The 26,181-nt window shown below is 40.2% G+C and overlaps 1 protein-coding gene across 1 annotated transcript in view; it reads left to right on the forward strand.

Annotated features, from left to right (window-relative positions):
- fam199x (family with sequence similarity 199, X-linked) overlaps nt 1-22,845 on the forward strand; it is a 35,315-nt gene extending 12,470 nt beyond the window's left edge. The window contains exons 5-8 of the mRNA XM_034181197.1: nt 235-396; nt 16,742-16,925; nt 17,012-17,115; nt 21,909-22,845. Coding sequence (XP_034037088.1) covers nt 235-396; nt 16,742-16,925; nt 17,012-17,115; nt 21,909-22,082 — 624 coding nt within the window. The 3' untranslated portion in view covers nt 22,083-22,845. The remainder of the gene's footprint in view (nt 1-234; nt 397-16,741; nt 16,926-17,011; nt 17,116-21,908) is intronic.
- The last annotated feature ends 3,336 nt before the right edge of the window (nt 22,846-26,181 follow it).

The raw sequence follows: 26,181 nt of genomic DNA on the forward strand, positions 1-26,181 counted from the left end.
TGTTTCCCATGTAACAATAAGAAATATACTCAAAACCTGGATTAATCTTTTTAATCACATAGCACTACTATTATTCTGAACACTACTGTATAAAGCTTTCTGATCACATGGGGCCCACAATTAAAACATTTTAATGTGAAGACGGTGTTCAATCCTGCTTCTTGGTTTGCTTTCGGTTTACATGTTGACAGATGGTGCTGGGAATGACGGTCCAAACCACCTTTGTCCTTCCAGGTGGAGTACATTGAGTATCTGAGTCGGAAAGTGAGCACGGAGATGGGCCTGAGAGAGCAACTGGACATCATCAAGATCATCGATCCTTGCGCTCAAATCTCTCCCACGGACAGCGAGTTCATTATCGAGCTGAACTGTCTCACTGATGAGAAACTCAAACAGGTGTGTAGTGATGGTGACACACAACAGCACTTGAATGCAGTTCTACAGTGTAATATTCACATATAATGATGATGTTGATTTCCTTCACATACATAACCTCTCTCAGATTTTAAATGCATGGATCAGATCAGAGGTGGCTCTGCATGTTGATTTGACAGAAACATTTTACGCCCGATGCCCTTTTTTTTCTTTTTTTTTTATTATTTATTTACAGATAGTGGTTTACAACATATACCTCACAAGTACAAAAAGATTTTCTATTTTCTAAGTGTAGCTTATTCGTAGCTTTGGAGGCCAGGCTGGGCGAATTGGAGACTCGGCTCCGCACCGTGGAAAATTCTACAGCTAGCCAGGCCCCTGTAGTCGGTGCAGACCAAGGTAGCTTAGCCGCCGTTAGTTTCCCTCTGGCAGATCCCGAGCAGCCGGGAAAGCAGGCCGACTGGGTGACTGTGAGGAGGAAGCGTAGTTCTAAACAGAAGCCCCGTGTACACCGCCAACCCGTTCACATTTCTAACCGTTTTTCCCCACTCGACGACACACCCGCCGAGGATCAAACTCTGGTTATTGGCGACTCTGTTTTGAGAAATGTGAAGTTAGCGACACCAGCAACCATAGTCAATTGTCTTCCGGGGGCCAGAGCAGGCGACATTGAAGGAAATTTGAAACTGCTGGCTAAGGCTAAGCGTAAATTTGGTAAGATTGTAATTCACGTCGGCGGTAATGACCCGGTTACGCCAATCGGAGGTCATTAAAATTAACATTGAATCGGTGTGTAACTTTGCAAAAACAATGTCGGACTCTGTAGTTTTCTCTGGGCCCCTCCCCAATCGGACCGGGAGTGACATGTTTAGCCGCATGTTCTCCTTGAATTGCTGGCTGTCTGAGTGGTGTCCAAAAAATGAGGTGGGCTTCATAGATAATTGGCAAAGCTTCTGGGGAAAACCTGGTCTTGTTAGGAGAGATGGCATCCATCCCACTTTGGATGGAGCAGCTCTCATTTCTAGAAATCTGGCCAATTTTCTTAAATCCTCCAAACCATGACTATCCAGGGTTGGGACCAGGAAGCAGAGTTGTAGTCTTACACACCTCTCTGCAGCTTCTGTCCCCCTGCCATCCCCTCATTACCCCATCCCCGTAGAGACGGTGCCTGCTCCCAGACCACCAATAACCAGCAAAAATCTATTTAAGCATAAAAATTCAAAAAGAAAAAATAATATCGCACCTTCAACTGCACCACAGACTAAAACAGTTAAATGTGGTCTATTAAACATTAGGTCTCTCTCTTCTAAGTCCCTGTTAGTAAATGAGATAATAATTGATCAACATATTGATTTTTTCTGCCTTACAGAAACCTGGTTACAGCAGGATGAATATGTTAGTTTAAATGAGTCAACACCCCCGAGTCACACTAACTGCCAGAACGCTCGTAGCACGGGCCGAGGCGGAGGATTAGCAGCAATCTTCCATTCCAGCTTATTAATTAATCAAAAACCCAGACAGAGCTTTAATTCATTTGAAAGCTTGACTCTTAGTCTTGTCCATCCAAATTGGAAGTCCCAAAAACCAGTTTTATTTGTTGTTATCTATCGTCCACCTGGTCGTTACTATGAGTTTCTCTGTGAATTTTCAGAACTTTTGTCTGACTTAGTGCTTAGCTCAGATAAGATAATTATAGTGGGCGATTTTAACATCCACACAGATGCTGAGAATGACAGCCTCAACACTGCATTTAATCTATTATTAGACTCAATTGGCTTTGCTCAAAATGTAAATGAGTCCACCCTCCACTTTAATCATATCTTAGATCTTGTTCTGACTTATAGTATGGAAAACTCCCTTCTGTCTGATCATTTCTTAATAACAGTTACATTTACTCTGATGGACTACCCAGCAGTGGGGAATAAGTTTCATTACACTAGACGTCTTTCAGAAAGCGCTGTAACTAGGTTTAAGGATATGTTTCTTTCCTTATGTTCCCTAATGCCATATACCAACACAGTGCAGAGTAGCTACCTAAACTCTGTAAGTGAGATAGAGTATCTTGTCAATAGTTTTACATCCTCATTGAAGACAACTTTGGATGCTGTAGCTCCTCTGAAAAAGAGAGCTTTAAATCAGAAGTGCCTGACTCCGTGGTATAACTCACAAACTCGCAGCTTAAAGCAGATAACCCGTAAGTTGGAGAGGAAATGGCGTCTCACTAATTTAGAAGATCTTCACTTAGCCTGGAAAAAGAGTCTGTTGCTCTATAAAAAAAAGCCCTCCGTAAAGCTAGGACATCTTACTACTCATCACTAATTGAAGAAAATAAGAACAACCCCAGGTTTCTTTTCAGCACTGTAGCCAGGCTGACAGAGTCAGAGCTCTATTGAGCCGAGTATTCCTTTAACTTTAACTAGTAATGACTTCATGACTTTCTTTGCTAATAAAATTTTAACTATTAGAGAAAAAATTACTCATAACCATCCCAAAGACGTATCGTTATCTTTGGCTGCTTTCAGTGATGCCGGTATTTGGTTAGACTCTTTCTCTCCGATTGTTCTGTCTGAGTTATTTTCATTAGTTACTTCATCCAAACCATCAACATGTCTATTAGACCCCATTCCTACCAGGCTGCTCAAGGAAGCCCTACCATTATTTAATGCTTCGATCTTATATATGATCAATCTATCTTTATTAGTTGGCTATGTACCACAGCCTTTTAAGGTGGCAGTAATTAAACCATTACTTAAAAAGCCATCACTTGACCCAGCTATCTTAGCTAATTATAGGCCAATCTCCAACCTTCCTTTTCTCTCAAAAATTCTTGAAAGGGTAGTTGTAAAACAGCTAACTGATCATCTGCAGAGGAATGGTCTATTTGAAGAGTTTCAGTCAGACAGTGGACTCATCTCTGTGCTTGTTCTGTTAGACCTCAGTGCTGCTTTTGATACTGTTGACCATAAAATTTTATTATAGAGATTAGAGCATGCCATAGGTATTAAAGGCACTGCGCTGCGGTGGTTTGAATCATATTTATCTAATAGATTACAATTTGTTCATGTAAATGGGGAATCTTCTTCACAGACTAAAGTTAATTATGGAGTTCCACAAGGTTCTGTGCTAGGACCAATTTTATTCACTTTATACATGCTTCCCTTAGGCAGTATTATTAGACGGCATTGCTTAAATTTTCATTGTTACGCAGATGATACCCAGCTTTATCTATCCATGAAGCCAGAGGACACACACCAATTAGCTAAACTGCAGGATTGTCTTACAGACATAAGGACATGGATGACCTCTAATTTCCTGCTTTTAAACTCAGATAAAACTGAAGTTGTTGTACTTGGCCCCACAAATCTTAGAAACATGGTGTCTAACCAGATCCTTACTCTGGATGGCATTACCCTGACCTCTAGTAATACTGTGAGAAATCTTGGAGTCATTTTTGATCAGGATATGTCATTCAAAGCGCATATTAAAGAAATATGTAGGACTGCTTTTTTGCATTTACGCAATATCTCTAAAATTAGAAAGGTCTTGTCTCAGAGTGATGCTGAAAAACTAATTCATGCATTTATTTCCTCTAGGCTGGACTATTGTAATTCATTATTATCAGGTTGTCCTAAAAGTTCCCTGAAAAGCCTTCACTTAATTCAAAATGTTGCAGCTAGAGTACTGACGGTGACTAGAAGGAGAGAGCATATCTCACCCATATTGGCCTCTCTTCATTGGCTTCCTGTTAATTCTAGAATAGAATTTAAAATTCTTCTTCTTACTTATAAGGTTTTGAATAATCAGGTCCCTTCTTATCTTAAGGACCTCATAGTACCATATCACCCCAATAGAGCGCTTCGCTCTCAGACTGCAGGCTTACTTGTAGTTCCTAGGGTTTATAAGAGTAGAATGGGAGGCAGAGCCTTCAGCTTTCAGGCTCCTCTCCTGTGGAACCAGCTCCCAATTCAGATCAGGGAGACAGACACCCTCTCTACTTTTAAGATTAGGCTTAAAACTTTCCTTTTTGCTAAAGCTTATAGTTAGGGCTGGATCAGGTGACCCTGAACCATCCCTTAGTTATGCTACTATAGACTTAGACTGCTGGGGGGTTCCCATGATGCACTGAGTGTTTCTTTCTCTTTTTGCTCTGTATGCACCACTCTGCATTTAATCATTAGTGATCGATCTCTGCCCCCCTCCACAGCATGTCTTTTTCCTGGTTCTCTCCCTCAGCCCCAACCAGTCCCAGCAGAAGACTGCCCCTCCCTGAGCCTGGTTCTGCTGGAGGTTTCTTCCTGTTAAAAGGGAGTTTTTCCTTCCCACTGTCGCCAAGTGCTTGCTCACAGGGGGTCGTTTTGACCATTGGGGTTTTTACGTAATTATTGTATGGCCTTGCCTTACAATATAAAGCGCCTTGGGGCAACTGTTTGTTGTGATTTGGCGCTATATAAATAAAATTGATTGATTGATTGATATACATTCCACCACCTGTTTTGTTTTTTTTTTAAGAACAAACATTTTGGAACTTAAAGAACTCAAAAGGGAGAGAGACAATGCACACCTACACTATAAATATTTCTGGGTGGAATGGTAAAGTAACTGATGGGAGTAGGGAAAAAAAAAAAATCTGTTGCCCTCAGTTAAGTTGTACCTCCACAAAGTCTGGTTGTAGAGGTTTAATGTATTTGACCCAGCTTGACCATAATTTAACAAAAGCAGGTTTTTTTTCAGCCTGTTAGAGTAAGTAATCGCTTCCATTACATATATGTCATTCACTATTTTGATCCATTCAGATATGGTGGGGGGATCCGGAAGTAGCCATCGTCTTGTAATTGCTTTTTTAGCAGCTGAGATCAGAATAGCAACAAGATATTTGTTTTTAAAATTTATGTTGTTAATTTGGCCAAGGAATAGAGTTGAAAATTGGTATGGTATTTTAATCCGAAAAATTTCCACTGAGATTCACATATGTCCAGCCAGTCATCGGGGGATATTATCATGTTTCCTTCATTCTCCCATTTCTCTTTAATGTAAGTTGTGGAGTGAGTTTTTTTGTCAGAAAGCTTTGTAAATACTACTAATCAATCAATTTTTCTATATAGCGCCAAATCACAACAAACAGCTGCCCCAAGGCGCTTTATACTGCAAGGCAAGGCCACACAATAATTATGTAAAACCCCAACGGTCAAAACGACCCCCTGTGAGCAAGCACTTGGCTACAGTGGGAAGGAAAAACTCCCTTTTAACAGGAAGAAACCTCCAGCAGAACCAGGCTCAGGGAGGGGCAGTCTTCTGCTGGGACTGGTTGGGGCTGAGGGAGAGAACCAGGAAAAAGACATGCTGTGGAGGGGAGCAGAGATCGATCACTAATGATTAAATGCAGAGTGGTGCATACAGAGCAAAAAGAGAAAGAAACAGTGCATCATGGGAACCCCCCAGCAGTCTACATCTATAGCAGCATAACTAAGGGATGGTTTAGGGTCACCTGATCCAGCCCTAACTATAAGCTTTAGCAAAAAGGAAAGTTTTAAGCCTAATCTTAAAAGTAGAGAGGGTGTCTGTCTCCCTGATCTGAATTGGGAGCTGGTTCCACAGGAGAGGAGCCTGAAAGCTGAAGGCTCTGCCTCCCATTCTACTCTTACAAACCCTAGGAACTACAAGTAAGCCCGCAGTCTGAGAGCGAAGCGCTCTATTGGGGTGATATGGTACTATGAGGTCCCTAAGATAAGATGGGACCTGATTATTCAAAACCTTATAAGTAAGAAGAAGAATTTTAAATTCTATTCTAGAATTAACAGGAAGCCAATGAAGAGAGGCCAATATGGGTGAGATATGCTCTCTCCTTCCAGTCCCCGTCAGTACTCTAGCTGCAGCATTTTGAATTAACTGAAGGCTTTTTAGGGAACTTTTAGGACAACCTGATAATAATGAATTACAATAGTCCAGCCTAGAGGAAATAAATGCATGAATTAGTTTTTCAGCATCACTCTGAGACGTTACCTTTCTGATTTTAGAGATATTGCGTAAATGCAAAAAAGCAGTCCTACATATTTGTTTAATATGCGCTTTGAATGACATATCCTGATCAAAAATGACTCCAAGATTTCTCACAGTATTACTAGAGGTCAGGGTAATGCCATCCAGAGTAAGGATCTGGTTAGACACCATGTTTCTAAGATTTGTGGGGCCAAGTACAATAACTTCAGATTTATCTGAGTTTAAAAGCAGGAAATTAGAGGTCATCCATGTCTTTATGTCTGTAAGACAATCCTGCAGTTTAGCTAATTGGTGTGTGTCCTCTGGCTTCATGGATAGATAAAGCTGGGTATCATCTGCATAACAATGAAAATTTAAGCAATACCGTCTAATAATACTGCCTAAGGGAAGCATGTATAAAGTGAATAAAATTGGTCCTAGCACAGAACCTTGTGGAACTCCATAATTAACTTTAGTCTGTGAAGAAGATTCCCCATTTACATGAACAAATTGTAATCTATTAGACAAATATGATTCAAACCACCGCAGCGCAGTGCCTTTAATACCTATGGCATGCTCTAATCTCTGTAATAAAATTTTATGGTCAACAGTATCAAAAGCAGCACTGAGGTCTAACAGAACAAGCACAGAGATGAGTCCACTGTCCGAGGCCATAAGAAGATCATTTGTAACCTTCACTAATGCTGTTTCTGTACTATGATGAATTCTAAAACCTGACTGAAACTCTTCAAATAGACCATTCCTCTGCAGATGATCAGTTAGCTGTTTTACAACTACCCTTTCAAGAATTTTTGAGAGAAAAGGAAGGTTGGAGATTGGCCTATAATTAGCTAAGATAGCTGGGTCAAGTGATGGCTTTTTAAGTAATGGTTTAATTACTGCCACCTTAAAAGCCTGTGGTACATAGCCAACTAACAAAGATAGATTGATCATATTTAAGATCGAAGCATTAAATAATGGTAGGGCTTCCTTGAGCAGCCTGGTAGGAATGGGGTCTAATAAACATGTTGATGGTTTGGATGAAGTAACTAATGAAAATAACTCAGACAGAACAATCGGAGAGAAAGAGTCTAACCAAATACCGGCATCACTGAAAGCAGCCAAAGATAACGATACGTCTTTGGGATGGTTATGAGTAATTTTTTCTCTAATAGTTAAAATTTTGTTAGCAAAGAAAGTCATGAAGTCATTACTAGTTAAAGTTAATGGAATACTCAGCTCAATAGAGCTCTGACTCTTTGTCAGCCTGGCTACAGTGCTGAAAAGAAACCTGGGGTTGTTCTTATTTTCTTCAATTAGTGATGAGTAGAAAGATGTCCTAGCTTTATGGAGGGCTTTTTTATAGAGCAACAGACTCTTTTTCCAGGCTAAGTGAAGATCTTCTAAATTAGTGAGACGCCATTTCCTCTCCAACTTACGGGTTATCTGCTTTAAGCTACGAGTTTGTGAGTTATACCACGGAGTCAGGCACTTCTGATTTAAAGCTCTCTTTTTTAGAGGAGCTACAGCATCCAAAGTTGTCTTCAATGAGGATGTAAAACTATTGACGAGATACTCTATCTCACTTACAGAGTTTAGGTAGCTACTCTGCACTGTGCTGGTATATGGCATTAGAGAACATAAAGAAGGAATCATATCCTTAAACCTAGTTACAGCGCTTTCTGAAAGACTTCTAGTGTAATGAAACTTATTCCCCACTGCTGGGTAGTCCATCAGAGTAAATGTAAATGTTATTAAGAAATGATCAGACAGAAGGGAGTTTTCAGGGAATACTAATGACTCCTTTAATATCAGTATTTTTGTATGCTTTTAAGAATATTATCAGTAATGGATCTTGAAAATCTGTTTTGACACTAATATTATGTTCAAAGTGATTCCGCCGTTGTAGGTACCTAAAAAAGTCAGAGTTGTCAAGCTGAAACTCAATCTTCAATTGATCAAAATCTTTCAATTTTCCACTTTCTGTGAGGGAGTAAAACGTGGTAACTCCTTTTGAAATCCAAAATTTAAGTGTTATCCATTGAATTAGGCTTAAATCCAGGATAGGACGCACACCATTGTATTATTTGTATTTTGTGATCTAACTGATATTCTTTTTTCACTTTACTCCAGATTTTTAATTGAGTTTTAATCCATGGATTCGAGATGTCTTTGATATGATAATCTAAACTTGAGTGGGCCAAAACTGCCTGTATACAGGGTTTCATAATTGAAAGTTCTATATCTTTCCATCGAGTGTAGAATTTTGAGGAACACATATTTAGAAGTAGTTTTATTTGAGCTGCATAAAAATATGCTTTGAAATACGGTAAGGCCATGCCTCCCTCTCCCTTTGGTAGCCGTAGCGTTTTATATTTAATCCTGGGCCTTTTTCCCTGCCAGATAAACCTTGAAATAATTTTATCCAGCTCTGAAAATTCTTTTTCATTAATTTCCACTGGAAGTGATTGGAACAGAAAAAGATATCACGGGAGTATGTTCATCTTTACACTTTCAATTCTGTGACTAAAACTAAGGAAAGATACTGTGTTCCATCTCTTGATATCATCTTTACTTTTTGTTAATAAGGGATCATAGTTTATTTTTGCTACTGATAAAGTATCTTTGTTAAAATGAATTCCTAAGTATTTTAATAATTGTTGATCCCAGTTAAAAGTGTATTTATCTCTAAGTTGTTTTTAGGGTGAATAATTAAATGTAAGCAGTTGTTTTTTTTTTGTATATTTAATTTATAACCTGAGTATTGACCATACTTATGTAATAACTTCATCACTTCTGGGAGTGTATTATTTAGGTCTGATAAATAAATTAGTACATCGTCGGCATATAAGGCAACTTTATGCTCTTCTTGATTTATAGTTATACCTTTGATGCTTTTTGTCTGTGTTAACCACTGGGCTAGAGGTTCTATGTACAACCCCTGGCAAAAATTATGGAATCACCGGCCTCGGAGGATGTTCATTCAGTTGTTTAATTTTGTAGAACAAAAGCAGATCACAGACATGACACAAAACTAAAGTCATTTCAAATGGCAACTTTCTGGCTTTAAGAAACACTATAAGAAATCAAGAAAAAAAGATTGTGGCAGTCACTAACGGTTACTTTTTTAGACCAAGCAGAGGAAAAAAATATGGAATCACTCAATTATTATGGAATCACCCTGTAAATTTTCATCCCCAAAACTAACACCTGCATCATATCAGATCTGCTCGTTAGTCTGCATCTAAAAAGGAGTGAACACACCTTGGAGAGTTGTTGCACCAAGTGGACTGACATGAATCATGGCTCCAACACAAGAGATGTCAATTGAAACAAAGGAGAGGATTATCAAACTCTTAAAAGAGAGTAAATCATCACGCAATGTTGCAGAAGATGTTGGTTGTTCACAGTCAGCTGTGTCTAAACTCTGGACCAAATACAAACAACATGGGAAGGTTGTTAAAGGCAAACATACTGGTAGACCAAGGAAGACATCAAAGCGTCAAGACAGAAAACTTAAAGCAATATGTCTCAAAAATCGAAAAATGTACAACAAAACAAATGAGGAACGAATGGGAGGAAACTGGAGTCAACGTCTGTGACCGAACTGTAAGAAACCGCCTAAAGGAAATGGGATTTACATACAGAAAAGCTAAACGAAAGGCATCATTAACACCTAAACAGAAAAAAACAAGGTTACAATGGGCTAAGGAAAAGCAATTGTGGACTGTGGATGACTGGATGAAAGTCATATTCAGTGATGAATCTCGAATCTGCATTGGGCAAGGTGATGATGCTGGAACTTTTGTTTGGTGCCTTTCCAATGAGATTTATAAAGATGACTGCCTGAAGAGAACATGTAAATTTCCACAGTCATTGATGATATGGGGCTGCATGTCAGGTAAAGGCACTGGGGAGATGGCTGTCATTACATCATCAATAAATGCACAAGTTTACGTTGATATTTTGGACAATTGAAAGGATGTTTGGGGATGATGAAATCATTTTTCAAGATGATAATGCATCTTGCCATAGAGCAAAAACTGCAAAAACATTCCTTGCAAAAAGACACATAGGGTCAATGTCATGGCATAGGGTCAGTGTCAATGAGCAGATCTGATATGATGCAGGTGTTAATTTGGGGGATGAAAATTTACAGGGTGATTCCATATTTTTTTCCTCTGCTTGGTCTAAAAAAGTAACCGTTACTGACTGCCACAATCTTTTTTTCTTGATTTCTTATAGTGTTTCTTAAAGCCAGAAAGTTGCCATTTGAAATGACTTTAGTTTTGTGTCATGTCTGTGATCTGCTTTTTTTCTACAAAATTAAACAACTGAATGAACATCCTGTGAGGCCGGTGATTCCATAATTTTTGCCAGGGGTTGTATAATGCAAACAGGATCGGTGATGACCCGCAGCCCTGCCTCGCGCCACGCTGAAGGGTGAAGGATCTAGTAAGATTACCATTAATTTTTATTTTAGCAGAAGGTTCACTGTACAATGTACAGATAACGTTAACAAAATTAGAATGTATACCAAATCGCTCCAGCACTTTATACAGAAAAGCCCAGCTGACTGAATCAAACGCTTTTTCAAGGCTCACTAAGAGGGCCTCAAGACTATTATGTTGAATGTGATTTAAAATATACTCAACAAAAATATAAACGCAACACTTTTGGTTTTGCTCCAATTTTGTATGAGATGAACTCAAAGATCTAAAACTTTTTCCACATACACAATATCACCATTTCCCTCAAATATTGTTCACAAACCAGTCTAAATCTGTGATAGTGAGCACTTCTCCTTTGCTAAAATAATCCATCCCACCTCACAGGTGTGCCATATCAAGATGCTGATTAGACACCATGATTAGTGCACAGGTGTGCCTTAGACTGCCCACAATAAAAGGCCACTCTGAAAGGTGCAGTTTTGTTTTATTGGGGGGGGATACCAGTCAGTATCTCGTGTGACCACCATTTGCCTCATGCAGTGCAACACATCTCCTTCGCATCATCTGTGAAGAGAACACCTCTCCAACGTGCCAAACGCCAGCGAATGTGAGCATTTGCCCACTCAAGTCGGTTACGACGACGAACTGGAGTCAGGTCGAGACCCCGATGAGGACGGTGAGCATGCAGATGAGCTTCCCTGAGACGGTTTCTGACAGTTTGTGCAGAAATTCTTTGGTTATGCAAACCGATTGTTTCAGCAGCTGTCCGAGTGGCTGGTCTCAGACGATCTTGGAGGTGAACATGCTGGATGTGGAGGTCCTGGGCTGGTGTGGTTACACGTGGTCTGCAGTTGTGAGGCTGGTTGGATGTACTGCCAAATTCTCTGAAACGACTTTGGAGACGGCTTATGGTAGAGAAATGAACATTCAATACACGAGCAACAGCTCTGGTTGACATTCCTGCTGTCAGCATGCCAATTGCACGCTCCCTCAAATCTTGCGACATCTGTGGCATTGTGCTGTGTGATAAAACTGCACCTTTCAGAGTGGCCTTTTATTGTGGGCAGTCTAAGGCACACCTGTGCACTAATCATGGTGTCTAATCAGCATCTTGATATGGCACACCTGTGAGGTGGGATGGATTATTTCAGCAAAGGAGAAGTGCTCACTATCACAGATTTAGACTGGTTTGTGAACAATATTTGAGGGAAATGGTGATATTGTATATGTGGAAAAAGTTTTAGATCTTTGAGTCCATCTCATACAAAATGGGAGCAAAACCAAAAGTGTTGCATTTATATTTTTGTTGAGTGTATGTAATGAGCATCTGATATTATCATGAGTTTGTCTCCGCAAAACAAAACCAGTCTGGTCTGTGTGGATCAGAAAAGGAAGTATCTTCTCTAATCTTTTAGCCAAAATACTTGTGAATAATTTATAATCAACATTTAGGACCAAAATCGGCCTGTATGAACCACACTCCGACCGGTCCTTGACTTCCTTTGGGATGACAGAGATAACCGCTTCTTTCCATGAAGGTGGCATTTTTGATTTTTTTAAAAACTGTATTTTCTTTGAGAAGACATGGCATAAGTTCCTTTCTAAATGCTTTGTAGCAGTCTGGAGGATATCCATCTGGCCCTGGTGTCTTATTTGCCTTTAACCTGGAGATGGCGCTGTTTAGTTCCTTTTCAGTTATCTCTGCTATCAAACTTATATTTTGTTCCTCAGACAGAGAAGGCAAGTTAAGAGAGCACAAAAGGTTTTCAATTTCTTGCTCACCTTCTACAGGTGGTTGCGAGTACAAATTCCTGTAATATTTTTTAAATGCTTCTTGTAATTGTTCCTGTTTAATCAAAATGGCTCCAGAATTTGGATCTTTAATTTTATATATTGTGCTTTCTGCTCTCTCTTTTTGTAACCATCTGGCAAGAATCTTAGCTGCTTTGGGACCGGCTTCATAATATTTCTGTTTTGCAAAGACAAACTTTTTTTCAACTTCATTTGAGTACAACAAATTAATTTCATTTCAGATTTTCTTAGTTTCTTCTAAAAGTTTTGGGCATTGATTAATTTTATGTTGTCTTTCAAAATCCTTCACTCTCCTATTGCAATCAATGTATTTAAGTTGTTTTACCTTCTTATTGTGTGAGCACCAAAAAATAATTTTACCGCGAAGTACTGCTTTTAAAGTGTCCCATACTATTGTTGAGTCAACCTCTCCTGTGTCATTTAATTCCAAAATAATTTTTTTTCCTCTCTCATCTCGTTCACAAACTGTGGGTTGTCTAAAATGCTTGTGTTAAGCCTCCACAGTGTGTTCCTTTTAGTTTCCTCAATATTCAAGAAACAAGAAATTGGAGCGTGGTCAGAGAGGTCAATAGAGCCAATATCACAGCTGTTCATTTGATTACGGTCCCTTTTAAAAACAAAAAAATAAACTAATCTTGAATATGTATCGTGAGGATTTGAATAGAAGGTGTAATCACGGCCTGAGGGATAGAAGTCTCTCCAAAGGTCTAATATGCCCAGTTCCTCTATTAGATTGTTTACTTTTTTGTGCAATGTTGTAGTTGGTCCCTTTTTAGATATGTCTAAATTTGGGTTCAAGCGAAGATTAAAATCTGATCTGCAGATTACAATCCCTGATGCTCCAGCCATCAAATCAAACACCGTTCTATAAAAGGAAAATTTACTTATTGATCCTTCCTGTTACCACTATATATCTCCCTTCCTTGTCTGACTCCTCAGATACATATTCAAAAGGTATTTTTTGGGATATTAATATAATGACCCCTCTTCTTCATCCATTATTATATGATGAATAGTAAGCTCTAGTGTATCCCATTCTTTTCATCTTCTCATGTTCTAAATTTGAGAGGTGAGTCTCTTGTAATAGTACAATTTGGGCTTTTTCCCATTTGACCTTTGTGAATATTTTACTTCTTTTGGCTGGGCTTGAAATATCCTTCACATTAAGAGATTATTTTAATGTCCTGTATATTCATGTACTTTAAAAATGATGCAAAAAGTTATTTCCCCCCAAGTAAATATATAATTGTCATAACCATTTAAGTGCATTACAAAGCTCTCTCCCATAGAACATGTTAACTGGTACAGTAATAAAGAAAAAGTTTCAAAAACAACTCTGTAATGTTCAACAGGCACTTCCAAGGCAGAGGCTCGTGTTAGAGGAGCCCTACATGGTGACGGGTGATGCAGGTCCCGAAAGGGGAAAGTTCACTTCTTTGCAGGAATGGGGCTCTATGACATGTCCGCATACTAGCTGGATTCTTAACTAAAAAGCATTTTAAGCTAGCTTGTACCCCGACTTTTTTTTTTCTCAAAATAAAGTGCATTTAAAAATACAAAACCTTTTATTGTTCATAACGTTACCTTTATAGCCACGGTTTATTCTTTGACAATAGTAAAGTAAGAGATAGTTTTCCACCCAAATGATGATCTTCTATGGCGCTCTTACAGTCAGTCCTTGGTGTGCTGCTTCTTCGGAAACTCTGGAGTTTTTCTATGAAAGGGGTGTGTGGGTCCTCCAGCCGCTGCGCGTCGTCTCCCGCTGTGCTCTGCTGCTGACCTCCGCTCCACGCGCGTCGTCCGCTCACTGGTCTCCAGTTGGACAAAAGCTGGATTTCTTGTTGATCAGGGGTGACCGTAGGTTTAACCACACTGACTGCAAATCCCCGGGAAGCCAGGTCTGTTGTCGCCTCGGTCGCATTTTGATAGAGACGAGTCCCATCCTTAAAGAAAACCCACATCTTGGCTGGGTATGGGATCTGGAATTTGATACGATTCTCCTTGAGCACTTTTTTGGCCTCCTCATATTCATTACGTTTCTTTATCACTTCAGTGGAAAAATCGTGGTCTACAAAAAAGCCCTCATCGTCACAAAACACTTCTTTCTTCTGCCATGCTCTCCGTATGACCTCTTCTTTGATGCGATGGCTGGCAAATTTCACCACAATAAATCTGAGTTTAGCTTGATGCTGTTGTTCGGTTTAGCCACCAGGGCGCGATGCGCGCTTTCAATTCCAAGTACTTCATCTCCGGGAAAGTCAAGTGCTTTTTTTCAGCATGTTTTCCAGAAAAGTCACCATATCTGATCCTTCCTTCCCTTCTTTTATTGAATAAATGCGGAGGTTGTCCCTCCTGCCTCGCCCTTCTTGATCCAGCAGCCTCGCCTCGAGGTTAGCTTGGCGCTCAGTTAGCCTCCTGATTAGCGTGGATGCTGCTTGTAGCACAGTCTCCATTTCATCTCTCCTCCCTTCTGCTTCGTCTATTCGTTCATTCACCCTTCTTAATTCACGTTTAATGTCTGAGTATTGTTCACTGCTGTCTTTTCTGAAATCCTGTAACTCTTTGAATATAATCCACAGTGAAGGTTCAGCCACAGCTCCGCCTTATCGTGCTAACGTTAGCTGCGAGGAGTGGCCTTGGTCACCACGGGTTTTATCAGCTTCGTCTTCAGTCAAATTGGCACTTTTCATGCTTCTTGTTAAAACTCCCGTATCCATCTTCAAAAATCCCCAGGGTTTGTAACAAGAGTAGCTGTAGGAGCTTGAATTACAAAAACCGTCAGGAGCAAACTGCTTATGCTGCCATTCTCTCGCTAGCTGCACCAGAAGTCCCCGATCCCCTTCTTGATGCAACTCCATATTGGAGAATGGGCAGGAGTGAGTTAAACCAGGAACCTTTGGCACTGTACACAAACACACTTAACCTCTTGGCTACCACCCCTGGCCGTGACTTAGAAAGTCTACACCACAAAAATCATTCTTGCTGTTCCTTGAACTTTTCTCTGAGATCTGGTGTTAGCCCTGTCACTGCAGGAGGTCCAGTTAGATATTTTTGTTGACATCTTCTTGTCAATAGGTTTTCTTCTTCTTTCTTGGATGTTTGTGTTCTTTTGATTTTGCACCACTCGCATGATACTAGCGTCATTCACACATCCACTCCTTCGCTGTGAGTCCTCTGGTCAATGATCTGTTCACACACAGACTGCATAGATTTGGTAGGGAGGTGGCAGTTTACTGTTCATTTAATATTCAGTCCATCTGTTTTGGACAAGTGCGTTTTCACACACAGCTGCTTTAAGTGGTGGCTAGACACCTTCAGGAGGACAGATGCCAACTGCACCATTTGAAGCCTTAAATGTTGATTTTAAATGCATTTAGATTGTTGTTTTTGTTGTTTTTTGTTTGTTTGTTTGTTTTGTTTTTGGTCGTCAGCCAGACTTGAGATAATTTGCTATGTAGATTCAGCATATAGATTCAGGCTCTCTTCTCATGGCCTCTTCCTTTTGCTTAGCAGCACTTTGGACAGAATCCTGTCAGGCTTGTAGAAAAGAACCACTGAGTCCTGAAAAATGTTTCTTCTGGTAAATTGAAAGCTCATAGAGTGATGTAGTTTACAACCGAGTTTATGGTGTGAAACAACACTGTGGACTAATGACAACTGCTGGAAATAAAATGTGACAGATATTGAGATTTTGCTTTCTTCACAGCCTTCTAGTAGACTGTCCCTCACCCAGAGACACCTGTAGTTTGTCCTTTTTCCACCTGTCTGCAGCGTTGCCTGAGGGCATGGGTCGTGGCATTTAACAAATGGTAAATGGACTCCATTTATATAGCACTTTTCCATCTGCATCAGATGCTCAAAGTGCTTTACAATTATGCCTCACATTCACCCCGATGTCAGGGTGCTGCCATACAAGGCTACACACTACAAACCGGGAGCAATAGGGGATTAAAGACCTTGCCCTTAGTGATTTTCCAGTCAGGCGGGGATTTGAACCCAGGATCTTCTGGTCTCAAGTCCAGCACCTTAACCATAGACCATCACCTCCCCTAACAAGGGGTCAGATCTTGATTTAGTGGATTTGGAGCGAAAAGTTGTTGATGTGTTGACCTGTGTGCTGTTGTCAGGTGCGTAACTACATCAGAGAGCACGGCCCGAGGCAGCGGGCCAGCAGCACGAGGGAGGGCTGGAAGAGGAGCAGCCACAGCAGTGCCAGTACAGGAGGAGTCAGCGGAGCCAGCAGCAGTAATGCTAGCATGGTCAGCTCCGCTAGTTCCTCCACTGGCTCCACAGCTTCCAACTCTGTAGCTGGTAAGATGCTAACCTTTTAACTAGAAGTTAAATACTAGCAGTAAGATCACCACCAGATGACCCCCTTTATGGTGTTTGTGGTGTAGGTGGTACAGCTTCAGCCTGCAGTGGAAGCAGCGTCGCTAACATTAGCAGAGCCCACAGTGATGGAAACCTGTCCAGTGCTGCAGAACGTATACGAGACTCTAAAGTAAGTACTCCACCCCAGAGTTTTTCACTTCAGTCTTATCCCCTTCTTTTTATTTTCTAGAAATGGTCTGATTGGTCAAAGACTGCATCAATCAAAATTTTAAAACTATAGCTACTTTTGACTTATTTTATTAACCATCATTAAAAAAAGATTTTCTTTGGCACCACTATACTTGTGTTCCTTAGGCAACTATCTCATTGGGTTGCGACTGTTGGAAAGGAGCTGGAGATGCAAATTTCCAACCAAACACACAAATGAGCAACACATTTGCGGTTGGTACATCACTGAATTAGAACTAAGGACCCGGTAGCGCATGTCTCCTGAATGTCAGCCAAATATCGCACAGACTCACTGTGAAAATGTCTGCATAATATCACGTGAATGCCACATGGCACTCTCGTGAATGTTAAGCACCACTCGTGACTGAAACAATGACGTTTGAAAACAAAGTGCTCGTGGCTGTGTGCTGATATTAATCTGCTATTATGAGAAAAGATGCGTTGGAAATTCCCCCAGTTGTAGCCAGGAATTCACAGCCCAGTAAATAATAATAAAAGAAATAAAGAATAAAATAAAAAAAAAAGCCTAGTGTGGTTTGACGAGGGCGGGGGAGCAGGAACAAAAGTGTGAACAGCACATGAACAGACTTGAAAAATGATGTCCCTGCTGGATCAACTGTCCTCTCCTCCTGGTGATCACCAGTATACAATACTTTTGTTCTCGGTTCTGGGATCCACGCGATGTCCAGCTGAGTGACCCTGCAGGAAAGGCATCTGCACAATATATGAAGTTGTGGGCTTTCTGATGAATGTAATATGGGCCATGCTTGTGCATCCACCGAAGCAGAAGTGTGTTAAACCTAACCGTATGTTGTTGACGTGTTAGCAGTGTAGCTGTCACGTATTACCATAATATTGGATTTGTTGTGTACTCATTTTGGAAGCTGCAGTTGCTTATTTGTCTTGAGAGAACTGGCACAACTTATCAGTGTTGGCATGATGGAGCTGAAGAAATATGGTAGACCATCAGTTGTGACTAAAAATGCCAAAACAAACAACAACAAAAAAACAAAGACAATTGAAGTGAAAACAAAGCAACAGGCACTGCTAATAAACAAAGGCCATAAAAGATCCTTTTGGGAATAACTCTGGATAAAATGTGGACAGATTTCACAGTAAGGTGTTGCTGGTTGTCTCCTGGACAGATAATGCTGTAAATACTAACACGAATTACATTTACAGCATTTTTACTTGGTTTGTCTAAATGAGTCAGCATAGATACTTATGTTTTATTGGAGCTTCATTAGATTAATTATTGCTAGTTGTAAGTCAGAATTTCCAAGTCTCCAGTTACCACCGGAGGCAGCATGAATTTGCTCTTCGTCCACCATGCTCACTTCATAAGCAGTAAAAATGGGTGCAATTTTGTGATATGCTGTAGAAATAAAGATTCTTTACAGGCATAGACATTAAGCATTTTCAAGGACTTTGAAAACGCTGCCTTCAGCGGTTCTATATGTGTGTGTGCATATATACAGTGGGGAAAATAAGTATTTCATCCACTGTCAATTTTGCAAGTTTTCCCAACTACAAAGAATATAGAGGTCTGTAATTTTTATCGTAGGTACACTTCAACTGTGAGAGACAGAATCTAAAAACAAAAGGAACAAAATCACGTTGTATGATTTTTAAATAATTAATTTGCAGGTTAATACATGAAATAAGTGTTTGATACAATTGAAAAATAGACCTTAACATTGGGTACAGAAAAATTTGTTTGAAATTCCAGAGGTCAGATGTTTCCTGTAGATCTTGACCAAGTTTGAACACTGCAGCAGGGATTTTGGTCCACTCCTCCACACAGATCTTCTCTAGATCTTTCAGGTTTGGAGTTTCAGCTCCCTCCAAAGATTTTCTATTGAGTTCAGGTCTGGAGACTGGCCACTCCAGGACCTTGAAATGCTTCTTACGGAGCCCCTCCTTAGTTGCCCTGGCTGTGTGTTTGGGGTCATTGCCGTGCTGGAAGACCCAGCCATGACCCATCTTCAATGCTCTTACTGAGGGAAAGAGGTTGTTTGCCAAAATCTCGCAATACGTGACCCCATCCATCCTCCCTTCAATACAGTGCAGTCGTCCTGTCCGTTTGCAGAAGAGCACCCCCAGAGTATGATGTTTCCACCCCCATGCTTCACGGTTGGGATGGTTTTCTTGGGGTTGTTCTCATCCTCTAAACATGGTAAGTGGAGTTGATTCCAAAAAGCTCTATTCTGGTCTCATCTGACCACATGACCTTCTCCCATGCCTCCTCTGGATCATCCAGATGGTCACTGGTGAACTTCAAACGGGCCTGGACATGTGTTGGCTTGAGCAGGGGGACCTTGCTGCCCTGCAGGATTTTAAACCATGACAGCATCATGTGTTACTAATGTAATCTTTGTGACTGTGGTCCCAGCTCTCTTCAGGTCATTGACCAGGTCCTCCTGTGTAGTTCTGAGCTTTCTCAGAATCATCCTTACCCCACAAAGTGAGATCTTGCATGGAATCCCAGACCGAGGGAGATTGACAGTCATCTTGTGTTTCTTCCACTTTCTAATAAATAATCATAACAGTTGTTGTCTTCTACCAAGCTGCTTGCCTGTTGTCCTGTAGTCCATCCCAGCCTTGTGCAGGTCTACAGTTTTGTCCCTGGTGTCCTTAGACAGCTCTTTGGTCTTGGCTATGGTGGACAGGTTGGAGTGTGATTGACTGAGTGTGTGAACAGGTGTCTTTTATACAGGTAAAAAGTTCAAACAGGTGCAATTAATACAGGTAAAGAGTGCAGAATAAGAGGACTTCTTAAAGAAAAATTAACAAGTCTGTGTGAGACAGAATTCTTGCTGCTTGGTAGGTGTTCAAATACTTATTTGCAGCAGTAACATACAAATAAATTATTTTAAAAAATCATACATTGTGATTTCCGGATTTTTTTTTTTTTTTGATTATGTCTCTCACAGTGGACATGCACCTAAGATGAAAATTTCAGACCCCTCCATGATTTCTAAGTGGGAGAACTTGCAAAATCGCAGGGTGTTCAATTTCTTATTTTCCTCACTGTATATATGTATGTTGTTACAGAATATAAATCACAGTACCTCCAAAACTAGTTAAAAAAATCTGACAAACAGTCTGGAAAATCCAGTACCTACACTGTGGTCATGAACGGAAGGCACTATTACTTTAACCATCCAAGAGAAGAGAGGTACAGAACTTGTATAGTACTGTAGATATTTGTGATATCATGAGGCTGGTTCCTAAAATACAGAAAACGTCCCTGTTGTCTCTGCTACTTAGAAGAGATTCTTCTTGTTCATAGCTTGGCTTCACATATATGTCTTCTAATTGTTACAGTCCTCACAGGTAACTTTAGACCTTCTTTGATCACTCTGGAGCTGATCATTAGCTGAGTCTTTGCCATTCTGGCTATTCTTTGATCCACTTAAATGGTGGTTTTCTGTTTTCTTCCATGTCTTTCTGGTTTTGTTGCCATTTTAAAGCATTTGAGATTATTTTAACAGCACAGCCTATCGTTTTTTGCACTTCTTTATGTTTTCCCCTCTCCAGTCAACTTTTTAATCAGAGTACGCTGTTCTTCTGAACAATTGTGGAATGATTTTCAGAGAGAAATGCAGTAAAACCAGCATGTAAAACATCTGCTGCTTTCGTCCTTATGCCCCAGGTCTCACGGCGAAAGCTGGACGAAGGATAAAAAGTCAAAAATCATCAAGAAAGGGTGGATGAAAGATGCTGCACTTTTCCCATCACCGAAAAGCCTGCAAATCAAGTGAACTCAAACAGAACTTAAAATGAAAAGGAAAATGAAGTGAATGTTGCCCCTCAACACTTTAAATGAAATTAAAACAAAACATTCACGATGGCATGACCGAAAGTGGGTATAAAAACCGAGCGCAGCCTTGTCCTCATTTCCGCAGTACTTGCAGGTGCGAGATTGTCTGTCTCAAGGCTACTCCCGAAGACACGCACACATGGCCAGCCACAAACTGTTGAAACGTGTTTAAATAGTTAAAGTAGCTGATAAAACATTCTTAATACTGTTGTTTCTGTATGAAAATGTTGCCTTTTGTCCCACACATGGATTAGTCAGTGACACAAGGATGTTTGATACAGCTCGATGAAGCTTTATTTATTGATTCGTTCAGTTATTGTCAGCCTTTGTTCAATACGCCAGACATGGGAGGTTGTACGAAGTTGGACGAAACACTAATGAAAACTATGCAAAGAAACCATCAAGAATGAAAGCAAATGGAAATACAGATGAATTGAGGTTGTCGCTGGTATTCATTCAAATTTTTCAACAGTTTTAAAATTCTGGCAAAGTACCAACTGCAGGAATGAAGTTGAACGAAGGTTAAACGATGCCTTCGACAGCCCAGATTTCTTTTTCGTTTGGGCTTCGTTGTCCTTCGTTTGTGCCGTGTGGCCGGAGCTTTAAATGAGGGCCACAGAAAGAAAAATGCAGATGCTATTTTTTTGAACAGCCTGATGTTCCTTTTTCTTCGCTTTCTGTAAAGTAAGAAATTTGATAAAATTTTCCTCATGTTTTGATTTGGAACAGAATGTGCAGTGTTCTCAATGTGTGTGTGTATGTGTGTGTGCGCGCAACTTAAGGCTGTTTTCAGGATTTTGCGCTTCACTCACTTTTTTAAACACACTCTATGTAATCCATTAGCTGCTTTCCTCAACACAGAGATCTTCGCCTGGCAGCCGGCACTAGTATCTTTTTTCTCTGTGTTTCAGAAACGCTCAAAGCAGCGTAAGCTTCAGCAGAAAGCCCTTCGAAAACGGCAGCTCAAAGAGCAGCGGCAAGCTCGCAAGGAGCGCCTGAGCGGGCTCTTTCTGAATGAGGAGGTGCTGTCACTGCGATTGACAGAGGAGGACGACCACGGCGACGACCTGGACATACTGATGTGACACCAGTGAATTAATCAGTGCTCCCTCTACGCCTGCTCTCTCACCACCATACCGCTGACGCACAGCTTCTAGGACATTCTAATACGTAGGCCAAGGCAACATTGCATGATTGAGCTAACATGCTAATATTACAAAGAACCTAATAGCCACCAGTGTAGTTTGCTTGCTGATAATGGCGTGACAGTGCCAGTGCTAAATCTGACAGCTGCTGCAGTCACTGCTAAACTAGCTAAAGTAATACTGCTAATGCTAAACTACTGCTAATGCCTATGTAGTAAGTTGTGTGTCGCCTGCTTTTAGCCACTGGTAACTGCAACAGGTTCATGTGATGACAACACAACAGTATGAATCCACAGCTACTAACACGCCGAGGTAGAAGGACAGATCAGACATGCCTGTGCACCACAGCCTGGACATGAAGATTGATTGTGGTGAACAGTCCTGTGGTGTCAGTCGTGGGGTTCATGTGCAATACATTTTTAGCAACAATCACAGCTGTAGTCTAATCAGCCGTACTAACTACAAAACTGATGTCATGTCATGTTACCTGAAGGAGTGAACTTTATAAATGTGTGAACTTTCAAATTGCAGAGAGTAGTACTGATTTTCCATCTGAAATACAGGATCAAAGCACTTTACAACAATGGCACCTCACATTCACATACCGATGTCAGTGTGCTGCCATTCACGGCACTCGGCTGCATACCAATAGCAACTTAGGACTTTAAAGACCCTGCCCAAGGGCCCCTATTGCCCCCCCCCCCCAATCTGAACAGAGGATCCTCTGGTATTAGTCCCATAACGGTTAAACTCGTCTCATCTACAACACATTTGAAACATGTCAAAATAAGTCATGTTATTTTGGTCCAGTGGACTTTGGCCAGTTTCATTCTGTCACCAGTCTAGTTTCAAAATGCTTCTCAGGTCAACAAATTGAGTAAAATATTATGAAAGTCTGAGCTTTTTTTAACCCACAATGTGACCATTGAATTTAGACTTTAATGTATTTATGCAGCACCAAATCACAATTTAATTCACCCCAGTCATCCAGACACAAGCATGCATTGGGGAAGTGATGGTCTAGTGATTAAGCATTGGTCTTGAGATCAGAGCATCCTCGGTTCAAATCCCAGCCTGACCAGAAAATCACTAAGGGCCATTGGGCAAAGTCCTTAATCCCCTAGTTGCTCCTGGTGTGTAGTGAGCGCCTTGTATGGCAGCAGCCTGAGATTGGGGTGAATGTGAGGCAATATTGTTAAGCGCTTTGAGCATCTGATGCAGATGGAAAAGCACTATATAAATGCAGTCCATTTACCGTGCTGTCGACTGTACTCACCCCCTGAGCGTGCACAATGGTAACATTGATATGGGAGAGCTCCCATCTGCATTCATGGATTCAAGTCGACCTAAAGAACTTAAAAAGAAAGACAATCCACCTTTCTCTGTGCTGAAGTGGTTATGTTTACTGTGTGGGAAAATATCATCTGGTCTGTCTTTCTACCTGCTGAGCTTTCAGGTGTCATTTCATTTTTTAAGGCTTAGAGGGAGCACTGAGACTCTGCATGTTTATAACATCACACACACAAACACTCCATGTGGTCCGATGACACTTCATCTGTCTCGTGTATATAAATAACAGAATATTTGCTTGCATTAAGATTTTCTGTGCTGATAAAGGTTTGTCTCCTTAACATGTACAGTAGATATAAAATGACCACATAATTAATAATTGGATCAACAACCTTTATTGTGCTGCAATGCTGTGAATTGCTGCTTGTTTACACTTTTATGTTGTTGCATTAAAGTTTTTGTGTGTGTGTGTGTGTGTGGTAGTCTGATCATTGTGTCAGCTGTTGTTTGGGGGCTGATGCACTGTGAAACCCGGATGAAAACACATCTGTCGTTCATGTCTGTGAATATGCTTTGTCCACCATAATGTGTTTGACACATCTGAACAGTTTGTGTTATAATTTGCATAGATCACATTGTCTGTTTAACGTGTGCATCAAATATTCTGTCACCAACTAGTTATTCCAAAACATTACTGCAGAAAAAACTTGATGTACCAATATCATTAAAAACTTTTGCTAGCTTCATTCATTTCTTTTGCATTCTTTCTAAGAATCTCCAGTAGGCTGCTGCAGTTGTCAGCAGCCTAAATGCTTCTTTACAAACTGACCTCCTCCTCTTAACACAGTGTCTTGGCAGTTAAGATTTACATCATTTATGATTAAAGCAATAGTTTCATGTACTCTGAATTAATGCAATTCTAAAAATGTTTTGAATATTACATTTATTGAGGGGGGGGGTGACGTCAACCCATTTTGTGATGCAGCAGATTATGAATATTTCTGTTAAGTAGCTTCAAAAGTTTCAATTTGAAATCACATTCGTAAAATAATAATGGGGCAGTCAGCTTAAACAGTTTGTCTGGATATTTATTCCTCTCAGATCACAGCAGCATCTGATATTTGTTGACAGGTTTGACGTACAGAATCCTTTGAATGCAGAATGCACCAAATGGCACAAGTAAAATTCTGACAAACTCATATTGTTGCATTCCATGTGGTTATCTGTCTTATTCCTTTATTTCATGTTACTGTCCAACATTCCATTTAATGTCTGGTGGCTTCTTGCAGCAAACACTAGAAATGTACATGTGGTCGGGTTCACTTCACGTTAAGAGGAACCACCAGTGTCTGACAGAACTAGTGGGGCACTCCGAGCGCATGGCTCCACTGGAATTATGGCACAACCCCTGATAGACAACATCCAAACTGCAAGTCTTTGACATCATCAAGTGATCTGTTTTTTCTCCATAGGAAAGAAGGAAAGTTTCTAGATGGTCCTTTACTGATGAATGCTCAAACTTGACTTTAGCACAGTACTGTTTGTATTTATGATGTCACAGAAATAAAGTAGCCATTTATTCAAACGATTCAGTCTGAATTGTTACCAAAATGTATAAATGTTGGAAACAAATAGGAGCACTAATAACTTCCACTCCCTTCCTTGGAGACATAATGTCCAACAAAAGAAAGAAAAGCAAAAATCCTACCATTTTCAAGAGGTTTTTCCTTGTATTTTTTTTTAAATATATAAATTAGGACATTGCTTCATATAGAAAGCATCTCAGCAGAATGTCAAACGTACAGTTTTGTCTGTTTTAATAGGCCAACATACACGTCAACAAAACAAGCAACTTCAAAACCTGCACAATCTCCAAACTCACTGAGGAATAAATGTCACAGCATGCAAAATATACAGTGAACATATGTTATAATATGTTAACTCTTTCTCTCCGATTGTTCTGTCTGAGTTATTTTCATTAGTTACTTCATCCAAACCATCAACATGTTTATTAGACCCCATTCCTACCAGGCTGCTCAAGGAAGCCCTACCATTATTTAATGCTTCGATCTTAAATATGATCAATCTATCTTAATTAGTTGGTTATGTACCACAGGCTTTTAAGGTGGCAGTAATTAAACCATTACTTAAAAAGCCATCACTTGACCCAGCTATCTTAGCTAATTATAGGCCAATCTCCAACCTTCCTTTTCTCTCAAAAATTCTTGAAAGGGTAGTTGTAAAACAGCTAACTGATCATCTGCAGAGGAATGGTCTATTTGAAGAGTTTCAGTCAGGTTTTAGAATTCATCATAGTACAGAAACAGCATTAGTGAAGGTTACAAATGATCTTCTTATGGCCTCGGACAGTGGACTCATCTCTGTGCTTGTTCTGTTAGACCTCAGTGCTGCTTTTGATACTGTTGACCATAAAATTTTATTACAGAGATTAGAGCATGCCATAGGTATTAAAGGCACTGCGCTGCGGTGGTTTGAATCATATTTGTCTAATAGATTACAATTTGTTCATGTAAATGGGGAATCTTCTTCACAGACTAAAGTTAATTATGGAGTTCCACAAGGTTCTGTGCTAGGACCAATTTTATTCACTTTATACATGCTTCCCTTAGGCAGTATTATTAGACGGTATTGCTTAAATTTTCATTGTTACGCAGATGATACCCAGCTTTATCTATCCATGAAGCCAGAGGACACACACCAATTAGCTAAACTGCAGGATTGTCTTACA

The sequence above is a fragment of the Thalassophryne amazonica genome, chromosome 11, assembly GCF_902500255.1.
Source record: "Thalassophryne amazonica chromosome 11, fThaAma1.1, whole genome shotgun sequence".
Classification (NCBI taxonomy): Eukaryota; Metazoa; Chordata; class Actinopteri; order Batrachoidiformes; family Batrachoididae; genus Thalassophryne; species Thalassophryne amazonica.